Source organism: Muscardinus avellanarius (assembly GCF_963383645.1).
Source record: "Muscardinus avellanarius genome assembly, chromosome: 16".
Taxonomy (NCBI): Eukaryota; Metazoa; Chordata; class Mammalia; order Rodentia; family Gliridae; genus Muscardinus; species Muscardinus avellanarius.
Genome location: NC_137802.1, coordinates 30,859,894 through 30,870,813, shown reverse-complemented (window position 1 = coordinate 30,870,813; position 10,920 = coordinate 30,859,894). Strand labels below are relative to the sequence as shown.

General features: G+C 57.1%; 1 protein-coding gene across 1 annotated transcript in view; it reads right to left on the bottom strand.

Annotated features, from left to right (window-relative positions):
- Positions 1 to 744: 744 nt before the first annotated feature.
- The window catches only part of TMEM132E (transmembrane protein 132E), a gene marked incomplete at both ends in the record, with an annotated part of 54,347 nt that continues 44,171 nt past the window's right edge, over positions 745 to 10,920 (bottom strand). The window contains 7 exons of the mRNA XM_080713693.1: positions 745 to 1,800; positions 2,562 to 2,753; positions 3,981 to 4,269; positions 6,361 to 6,566; positions 8,723 to 8,866; positions 9,547 to 9,739; positions 9,974 to 10,120. Coding sequence (XP_080569819.1) covers positions 745 to 1,800; positions 2,562 to 2,753; positions 3,981 to 4,269; positions 6,361 to 6,566; positions 8,723 to 8,866; positions 9,547 to 9,739; positions 9,974 to 10,120 — 2,227 coding nt within the window. The remainder of the gene's footprint in view (positions 1,801 to 2,561; positions 2,754 to 3,980; positions 4,270 to 6,360; positions 6,567 to 8,722; positions 8,867 to 9,546; positions 9,740 to 9,973; positions 10,121 to 10,920) is intronic.

Sequence of the window (10,920 nt, the reverse complement as noted above, 5' to 3'; positions counted from 1 at the left end):
TGGGGGCTGCGGGAGAGACCCAGGCCTCCCGGGCCCTTGCCAACCGGCTGCAGTGCCATTTGCCCAGAGAGACGCTGTGCCCTCCTCCTGGCAGGACCCTGCCCGCGGCCCTAGGGGCAGGAGTGAGTCCTGAGAACCCAGGAAGGTGCGGGCTTGGCCCTCCATCGAGTCAGCTCCAGGCCCAGGGAGGCACTGGGAGGCCAGCAGCTGCCACACCATCCCTAGACTCCCAAATATTTTGTCTGCAGCAAGATCCTTGGCAAGGCAGGCAGCTGCCGCCTCCCCACCCTGCAGGACAGAAATCCCTGAATATTGGTTTGAGAAAAGTCTTTGTGCGGCCTGTGGCACAAGGCCCCCAGTGCCCCTGGCAGGGAGAAGATGGGGGCGCGGGAGGCAGGGCTGGGCACAGTGTGGGCCTGCCTCTCCCCAAGTGTGGCCCCGTGCCTCCCTCTAGAGGCAGGGGGTTGGAAGGAGGTCTGGAAAGGACAGAACAAGGCCGGGATTGCTTTCCTCCTTGCAAGCCATGGGAGGAAGGCACCCTCCACCTGCAGGGGCAGGAGAAGGTAACAGTGGATGGCAGGAAGGACCAGGCCAGGGAGGTGGCTGGCAGGTTCAGGGCAAAACCTCAGGGGCAGGGGGACAACATCAATCCAGCCTGCTCTGCCTCAGTGCACACTGGGGTGGGGGCTGAGTCCCCCCAGAGCCGACTATATGCGGGCCTCCCCTACCACCCTGGACGGTGCTCTACGCAATCTCTTTGATTCTGCGCATGTAATTGTGCAGGTCCGGGGGTGGGGTGGGCCGCGCAGTGCCCGCCACATCTGGGCAGCCCCAGCCCAGGTCCTCTTCGTCCTCCTCGTCCTCTTCACCAGCGGGCACTGAGTCATAGGCCAGATCCTCCGAGGGCAGCGTGGTGAAGGTGGTGAACTTCACCCTCTTGCGCTTGGAGGTGGGCGAGCTGGCGGGGTCCTCAGCCTGGTCCCGGGCAGAGCCACCCGAGGAGCCGTCGCCCCGCCCGTGCACCTGGCTCTGGACGCTGGTCTGCGAGCTGCCACTGCTGTGATGATCACCGTGGCAGCAGGCGGGCACAGTTTCTAGCGGGTTGCCGGTGGGCGGCGAGAGCTCCCCTTGCACCCGCAGTGGCTGCCCGTTGCCCAGGAACACCCAGTGGTGAGAGTGGTCCATGCTGGTCTGGCCCTCGGGCGGGATGCGCTTGTGCCGGTAGCGTAGCACAAAGACGATGCAGTTGATAAGGAAGACCAGGATGGCCAGGCAGAAGACGCCCAGCAGCGCATACATGCCGATCTCCAGGTCGGTCAGCCCCCGGGGCATCTGTAGGAAGCCGGTGGGCAGTGGCAGGAAGTCTTCTGTGGGTGGCACCCCCGGAATGGAGGTGCCCAGGCCAGGGGCCGCCAGTGCAGGGCCCACCGTGCCTGGCGGCCCAGCTCCCCGGGCTTCGTCCTCACCCCCGCCAGGGCCGGGCTGGCTGGGGCCCGGGTAGTCGTAAGTGGGGTCCTCTTCATCCCTCCCAAAGTGCACCCGCAGGCCCACGGGGGTGGTGGCCAGCACGCTCTTGCGCTTGGTTTTCTGGCAGCTCTCGGCGATGGTGAGCTCGGCGCGGAGCAGCTCCCCTGTGCCCTCAGCCTGGGCTACCACCAGCGGGAAGGCCCGGTCCTGGGTCACGGTGGCCACCCGCTCATCCAGGCTGCTCACCAGTAGCCCGTAGTCCCGGGGGCTGTAAAGGGAGAGGGGGGCCGTGGTGCCATCGCTGTAGGATAGCCACAGGCTCAGGAGGGCTTCCTGCAGGAGGAGGAGGAGGGGACAGGAGTCAGAGCGGCTCTCACTGGCCTCCCCACTTTACCCTGGGCTCAGAGGGCAAGGACCGAGGGTTTCTGGCCCCTGTGGCGTTCCCAGTGTTGCAACTGTTCCCAGCATGTGGCGGCCACCCAAGTACCAGCTCTGAAGTATGACACCTCCTGGCAGGTTGTGGGAGGGCTGAACAGGTCATGGCATCCAGGCCTGCACTACCTGCTGATGTCCTCATGGTGGACAGCTCTCTCCCCTTGGACTGAAGGGAAGTTCTGCCTTAGGTATAACTCACGTCTCTTCTGCTGCAGGAGCAGCCCAGATCTCTATGCCTGACCTTGGGACCCCCCTCAAACCCTCAGGTCACAGAGCATTAGGGGCAGGGGACCCCATGTCCTGAGAGATGCTTGATGCCCACTTCCTTGCTCCTCTGTGCGCATCATCACCACCTTCCTCCTTTGCCAGATAGCCAGTGACCAGGGCGTAGCTGGAGCTCCAGAGGTGGGTGGGGAGACTTCCTGGGGTGGGGCAGAGAGGACGGCCCTCTGAGAATCCAGAGGACATCAGGGTGGCAAGTTGCCCAGACCCCTGGGCGGGCACAGTGATGGGGTGGGCAGGTATGTCGGGTCTGAGGGTAGACACATCTCCCGCTACTTAGAGCTGTAACTGGGGGACGCCTGGCACAAGGGCCAGGTAGAACCCTATGTCTTCCCTCTACACCCCAGGCTCCTGGCTGGCGGGCCGGTGGCTGTTACCTGCTTGAGGAAGCTGAGGGTTGGCTGTGTGGCCGTGGTGGCGAGGATGGTGTGGCTGCTCCCGGGGCTGGGCCGCAGGGAGAGGGCCAGGCTGGCCACCACCTGGGCCTGCAGCTGTGTGATGCTGACCTTCTCTTCCGTGACAGTCAGCAGCGTCTCCCCCAGCACGGCCTCTGTCAGCGGTGACACCACCTGGCAGGGGGGGTGGAAGGTGGAGGGGGTGGGAGGGAGCCAGGAAGGTAGCACCTGCTGCTCCCAGCATCCCTACCCAGGGCCAGTGCCCACAGGGCTGGAGGAGGGATAGGGAGGGCAGGGAGGCAGGAGTCAGGCCTGTAAGCAAGGATCACAAGAGGGCCAGGGGTTTAAAGGAGCTTGGTGGGGACTCAGATGACAGAGGTGAGTCTATTTTAAGGTGAACAGCCCCTGTATTGTGATAAATAGTAACTATATTCAGCCTCAAAGCCAGGGAGACAGAAGGGAGTGGTAGGGACTGTGATGAATGGGAGAATACATGCTCTCATAAAGGGGGCATCCTATAGGCTCCAGTTGATTGCTGGATGGTGGGAAGTTGGCTCAGTGATACCAAATTGACTTTTTTTTTTTGGTAAAGCCAGAGTTCTAGATTATATCTTTCTTTCTTTCTTTCTTTCTTTCTTTCTTTCTTTCTTTCTTTCTTTCCTTTTTTTTTTTTTTTTTTTTGGTGGTACTGGGGTTCCTGGAAATCCTTCTACCTCCAGGTTATACTCCCAGATGTATTGGGAGTGTAACTTTTTTATTGGGAAACAGGGTCGCTTAAGCCAGCGCGATCCTCCTGTCTCCGCCTCCCAAGCGCGGGGATTACAAGCGTGCGCCACCATGCCCGGCGAGATTATATTTTTCAATGACTATCTCTCAATTTTGAAATGTTGGTTCAATTATTAAAACAAAAAATTGTTTTCGAAACATTGTAAAAAGTCAACCAGCCAACCAAAATAGTAGTTAAAATATGTCTGCAGGTAGATTCAAGCCCTGGGTCACTATTTCCAATCTCTTAGTTACCTAAGAGATGCACAATTGTCTACCCAGATACATAATTGTCTATCCAGACATACAACTGTCAGAAAGGAAGGTCACAATTGAGTTCCTGGAGCTCCACACTCGCCTTCCTGCTGACTGCCACCTGCTCCCCTCCTCCACACCTGCTCTGGGGAGGGGTCTGTGTGAATTCCCTCCCTGAGGGCGGAAAGGTTGAGGGAGGCAGACATGGCCTGGAGCTAAGCCTTGACAAAATGAAGTTAAAGGGCCTGACCTGAGGTGATACAGTTTTGGCAGCTGGGGCTGCTCCCAGGAGCAGAGGCTCTGACACAGTGAGTCCCCCCTCCCCCCGCAGGTAAAGGGTCCCAGAACAGGCCCTTTCTGCTTTGATGTGCCCAGGCCTACCTTAAAGGGGGTGGTGCCTGGCTCCAGGCCAGCCAGTGTGCTGCTGTCCACCATGTGTGCCACTCGGGGGTCGCCCACCCGCATGAAGTCACTGACCAGGTCTGTGACCTCCACCAACCAGTCTGGGCCCAGCATGGTGACCACCTGGTCAGTGCCCTCAGATGACGTCGTGTGGAACTGGGTGAAGACCTGCAGGGTGGCATGCTGGTACTGCAGGGTGCAGCCTCGGCTGGCGCTCTGCCGCCGCTCCTCCTCCTCCTCGTCCTCATCATCGCTTTCCCGGGCTGACCTGGGTGGGGATGCACCAGGGTCAGGGCTCCTTGCCCCTGCTCTCACCTGCAAGAGTGACTCCCCTTGTCCTGGCCTGGCCGTCCTCTCTGGCTCTCTGTGGGTGGCAGCTGTGCCAACAGTAAGCCTCCTCCCTGGCCTGTGCCTTCTGCTACGCTTAAAGCTAGGAATCCCTGACTTTCCCTCCAAGGAATGTGCCCTCTTTGACCCTCCTAACCCAGGCCTAAAGTCAAACCTCAACAATAGCCAAACCTCAATAAAAACCGCTGCCTTTATACTGCGCTAAGCTCTGACCTTAAGTAAGGGATCCTTGTCGCGGAATGTCAGAGAGCTTAGCTGAATTGTGCCCTGCAGTTGTGTGGAAAGCAAGACTCACAGGGACGAACTTGGAGGTTTAACTGAGGGGATTTCGAAGCAAGGTGTGGAAGGTACAGCCTGGTTGTCTCTTGCTGCTGTTAGTACAGTGTGAGAAGAGAGAAATGTATTGATAAACTGTTATGCAAAAAGGGACCGGGAGCTGGGCATGGTGGCACACGCTTGTAATCCCTGTACATGGGAGGCTGAAACAGGAGGATCCAGGTTTGTGGCAAGCCTCAGCAACTTAGTGAGTCCCTGTTTTAAAGTGAAGAATAAAAAATAGGGATGGGAGTGTAGCTTAGAGGTAGAATGTCCCTGAGTTCAATCCCCAGTAATACAAAAAAAGGGGGGACCAGGACTGAATGATCTGGGAAATTCTCAACCTATGCAGATGGGAAAAGATGCTAAAAATCAGAAGCGATTCACTGCCAGGGAGGCAAGCTCTTGAGAGAAAGCTTGCTAGTGTTTTGTTACAATCAACCAACCAGAATATTCAATCACACAGAGGGCTTTCACCTGTGTCAACTAGTTTAATTGTACAACAGTCCTATGAGGCAGGTGTTACCTTGCTCATGCTACAGATGTGGAAAAGGAGGCCCAGAGAGGTTCTGTATGTAGTGCAAGGTTATACCGCTTGTAAATAACTGAGTCAGGATTTAACCAGGCTGCCTGGCTTCGGGGTTCACTCCATCCTCACCACTCAAAGCAATACCCCCATCTCCGGGCAGCTGATCAGAAATGCAGGATCACAGGCTTTCCCCGTCCTGCTGGATCAGATGCTGATACCCCGGTGACCTGCATGCAGGCTGGGACTTTCTGGTCTGTACCACCTCGCTCTTGCAAATGGCTGGGGAATGGAACTCAGCCCACTTTTCTCTTGGCCGCCAGCTGACTGTTACTTCCCCCACTCCTCTCCCCAACGAGGCTTCTCTGTCCAGCAGCTCTGAGCTGGTGAGTACACACGAACATGCTGCACACATGGGCACTTGGGTGTGTAAGCCTGCGCCCCAGCCAGGGAGCCAGGCACGTGGCAGAGTGTGCCTGCGCTTCTATCTGCTCCTAGTGTGCCCAGGCTGGGGCACCATGTCCAGGTGTGCCTGTTCTCCAGCCTGTCTGCTCAGCCAGTTCCTTCCTACTCATCCTGTAAGACTTAGCTCAAGAGTCAACTCTTTCAGGAAGCCTGCCTAGACTTTCCCTAGAGACTTGATTCTCTGCATGCAGAGCTTCCCGCACGCCGTCGTGTTCTATGACGTGTCCCTAACTACTTTCCCTGCTGGACGGAGAGCGTGGCTGGGCCAGGCACTGACCACGCTCACCCCGCACCTCAAACACCTGTCAGCTAGCCGGGAGTGGTGGTGAATGCTTGTAATCCCAGTACTTGGGAGGCTGAGACGGGGGGGGGGGACCACAGGTTCGAGAACAGCCCCAGCAAGAAGTGAGAGTCTCATCAACCTAGCAAGACTCTGTTTCAAAATTAAAGTAGGGTGGGGGCAGAGCTTGGAGGTAGATTACTCCTGGGTTCAATCCCCATGTACAACAACAAACAAACAAACAAACAATAACAACAAACAGAAACCACCTGTCAGCGCCTGGCACACAGTATGCGCTTGATGAGTATTTGTCGATTGCGAGACTGACCCACAGACTGTCTACCTAGGGCCTTATACACATATGCAGATCAGACCGTGCTGAAGTTGTGGCTCTCTGAGTGTCCCGCGAGTGCGAGGGGCTGTACCTCCGGTCGGGGAGGATAGGTACCCTCCAGCCCTTCACTTGGCTGAGGCGGGCATCGGAGAGCTCAATGTGCAGAGGCAGCTTGGGGACCCAGACGGTCATTTCCAGGGGGGCGCTGAGGACATCGTATCGGAAGGTGACCCTGGCATTCATGGACCCTCGAGATTCCTTCCCGCTCACAAATACATAGTCGCAGCTGCTGGATACCTGGATAAAGAAAGGTGCAAGCGGTGTGTCTTGTCCTGAGGGTTCTCCCACAGGGCAGTTCTGGGGAATTGGATCAGACAAGCAGGCCCCAGAGGGTTGCTGAAGAGAGAGGAAGCACCCTCACAGGAGGCTGAGGGCGAGGAGATCAGGTGGGAGAAGGCACTGGCTCCCCTGGGAGGCACCTGCTTTTTATCATTCCTCTGTGCCCACAAAGGGAAGTCTTTGTTCCCCCGCAGGTAGCTGACATGACAATGTGTTCACTAGTGGCTGCTTCTGACCTGCCAGCACCACATGGTAGAGGAGGCGCCCAGGGAAGGGCTGCCCTGCTCCAGAATGACTGATGGCTCTTCAGCCAGGTGTCTGGCAGGTAGACACCGCACAGAAGGTTCTCAACTGGGCAGAGAGGAAGTCGCAGTGGACGGGAGGAGGGCGAGCGGTGGGTTCATGCCCTCTCTGTGCCTGCTACTGCATGGCTGCCCCAGGAGAAGGGGCAGCTGGCTGATTTCAGGTAAGGGGGTTGCTATGGCCAGGTGCGGAGCTCCAGGAATGGGGGCTAGGGGGAGGAAATCTCAGGATGAGAGAAGCCCAGGCACAGACGGGTGGATGGTTGCCACCCATATGTACAGCTTTTGCAAACTCACGCCCACCTGGATAGCAACCTGCGTTCCTAGAGGTTCCCTGGATGGAAGCCATCTGCCCAGTGCCTACTCATAGAGGGGTCTGCCAGTACTTCAGGGCAGATGCAGATGGGCCGGTGTGTTAAATGTGCCTACGCACACACCGGGCACATACTGGAGTGGATCCTGTGTGCCCCTGCACCCAGTGTTCCTGCTGGTACACACCCATGGCGCTCCACCGCCAGGTTGGGAGAAGGTCTGTCAAGTAGCGTGGGGGAGGGCGCTGAGGCTATGGCTCATCCGTGGAGATGAGCCCCTAGACCCTCCCACCCCCTGCCAGCTCCCTTAATCATCTCAGAGGGTGGGTGGAGGGAAGCGGGGGACAGTGGCCCTGTCAAAAATGCTCACTTCCCACCTGGGAAGGCAGAGGATTCCATCTGCAGGCTGGCAATTTCCATCTAGAATGCTGGCACACTCCATAAAGAACCCGAGTGCATTTCACTGAGATTCATAACAAATTCTGTGTCTACATTTCATGTCCTAGATAATTCCCTTCAGTGTCTCAGCCATCCCTGGGGTGGGGGAATCGGCCCCACGGAGCAGGTGCGGGGGGAGCTCCTGGGAGCAGGTGAGTTTGGTTCTGTCCCAGCAGGCCTGGGCGATGGAGGTGGGGCACACAGTCTTCAATCTTACTCCCCTGGTAAGGAATGGACGAGGGAGCCCCAGACTCCCCAAATCCAGAGGTGAAACATGGGGAGAAAGCGAGTATGAGGAAGCCCAGTTGAGCAGGACAGGACCCCCGGTTCCCTCTCCTGCTCTTCTCCAAGTTGCGGTGAGTAGACCCCAGAACAGGAAAGAGGCTGACCTGGCAAGCAGCTGTTCACCCCGCAGGCCCAGGCACTCTGCCCTCACTGCCCTCTCCACCCCATCCGAAGCCAGGGAAGAAGCACATCGGGGTGCTCCTGGGAGCCCTGAGTCATAGAATGCCCCGAGGCTGGGCTGTGGCAGAGCTGGGCACAGCAGGTCTCTGGGGAGGAGCTGGGGCAGGAGGGAGTTGTGGTGGGGAGACAGCTCCAGGGGTTGCAGGCACTGAGGTGCTCTAGTGCTCCTGGAGGCTTCCTCCCTGAGTTCCATCTCCCCCCTGAAATCCCAGCACCCTGGGTTCAGGCCTATCTCTGTGGCCTCCCTCCCAGTGTCTGGCTCACAGCAGGGCTCCATAATGACTCTCTGGCTTGACCTGGAGCTGAGACACTGCCTTTTCCCTTCAATGGCCAAAGGGTCCCGCCCGCATTCCTCCACCTGTGGGAAGGACTGCAGGATGGGCCGGGGCAGCGCCCAGGTTGGGAGCGCTAATATTGGGTGGATCAACACAGAAAGATGAACTGTTCCCTACAGGCAGGTTGTGGGAGGAAATGGGAAGGGCCTATGCTGCACACAGGGCAGGGCCAATGAGAGGAGCCTCCTGAGCCCTGGCTTGGGGTTCTATTCCTCCAAAGTCCCCTCCAAATTCCCCTGAGGCCCCACCTCCAGGAAGCCCACCTTGATGATGTCCTCATTGTCAGATTCACATTCTACGAGGGCAGAGACATCTAGGACCAGGCCAGTCACCTCAATGGCGATGACCTTGACAGGGATGGCCACTGTTCGTCCGGTCAGGATGGCTGTGTTGATGATCTCTGTATCCTGCAGCGGGGAGTGGAGGAGGGGCTGTTTGTGGTCCCCTTCTATTCTGGAACATGTCGGCCAAGGCCCTGGTTCCTGGCCACTGCTACTGCTCAGATGCACATCCTTCTAGGAAGGCTGGCACCCATGTGCAGGGAGGTGCCTCGACCCACCCTCATGCCCCTTCTTGCTCTGCAAGGCTTTCTTCCAACATAGTCACCTGCATCCAAGGTGCCTGGGCTGGTCCCAGACAATCGTCTCAGCTTTACTGCCCCACTGTGCTCTTTCTAAACTCATTTACTGATCCTTTGAAGAAAGTACTCACACTCCTACTGCTTCACCTTTGCTCATGCGACCCCTGTCCAGGGCACCTTCCTCATCTCAGAAAGTATGAGCCCTTCCTCCCTTGTGATCCCAGAGACTCAGCTGCATGGGCACCTCCTCCAGAATCCTCCCTGGCATGGCCCCTTCTGGGTGACTTCTCCCACTCCTGCCCCCTCAGCATCTGCACCAGGGGCAAAGCACCCGTGCTTCCCATGACTGTACATGTGCACCTTCTCATGTGATCACACCTGGATGCTAGAGGGGGTGCCTACAAGCACTTACACATCCACTTGCATGCGTGCTCAGATGTGCACTTTCCTAACACACACACATGCACACGTGAACACGGGCACCTGGCCTGGACCCTGCTCACTCACCATGGCTAGGGGCAGGATGGCTTGCACATCCCGCTGGATGACCGTCAGCTCAGTGACCGCCCGCTCCAAGTCAGGCAGGGCACCATGGCCACGGTAGTCAATGTGCCACATGATCCTCCGCTTGACCGACTGGCTGGTGAAGTTCTCCATCTCAAAGTCCAGCTGCAGGATCTCCAGGGGGCCCTGGCCCTCCCTGCCAGGGTGGGAAAGGAAGGGGGACAAAAAATGAAATCTGGGAGGGGCTCAAGAGCTCTGAACTCATCGGGGGGACCCCATTCTTCCTTAGCAGCTGCTTCTGTGGCCTCTGAGCCTCCAGCCTTCCTGGCTCCTCTGGCCCCAGGAGCCTGCCCCATGGTCCAGACCTCAGATTCCCCATCTGCCCAGTGCCAGCCCTCCACAAGCCCAGCCTCCTGCATGAAGGACTCACCAGGGGGGCAGGGGAGTGCCTTGGGCCCAGGCCACATCCACAGTGGCTGTCGAGTGCTTTGCTCCGCTCAGCAGCTCTGAGCTCACATGCCACTGGCCGCTCCGTGACTTGGTGCCTAGAAGCGTCACACCCTTCTTGGCCTTCACCCTGAGACAAAAGTGGAGAGAAAATGGAGAGGGTCAGGCTGGGGCCCAAAGGCCACTCACCTGGCCACCGCCCCTGGATGGGGTTGGGAGCAAGAGGAGCAGGTGAGCCATGTCACCTTGCCCCCTAGACTTAACGTCTAGGAAAAGTGTCACGCAGGAAAATCCCCTGACACCAGTGGGAGCTGCCGTCACTTCTGTGGTAGCCCTGCCAGATCTTTACCCAGAGTCTGCTTGCTTGTTCTAGAGACATATGTCTGCCACAGTCCTTTTTCAAAATGCCCATAAAGACTAGCAGTTTCTTTATTTAATTGAGATAACAGCCATAGGTTCTATGGGAGCGAGACAGGACAATTTCCCTCCAGCTATCCCTCCCACTACTTTGGTACTGGGGAATGAACCCAGGGGCATTCTACCTCTGAGCTATATCCCTAGCCCTTTTTATCTTTTATTTATTTTTTTATTGTTTTTGTGATACTGGGGGTGGAACCTAGGGGCTTTTCTACCTCCGGGCTACACTCCCAGACCTATTTTATACTTTATTTCTCCCAAGTACTGGATTACAGGTGTTAACTACCACATCTGGCTTGTTTAGAATCTTTTAATGGTTCCAATTAATGGCCAAGGTATCAATCACTGAAATAAAATCACAATAAAATAACTTTCCAGGCATTAGTGAGCCCCACAGTTGTATGATCAGGTGAGAGGGCAATATTTAGGGAGGTTGAGGCCATGCATCTTGGTGGCACAGAGCAACATTTTGAAGGGCCTTTTTATGTCCTCAAAGTCACACAACATGACTTA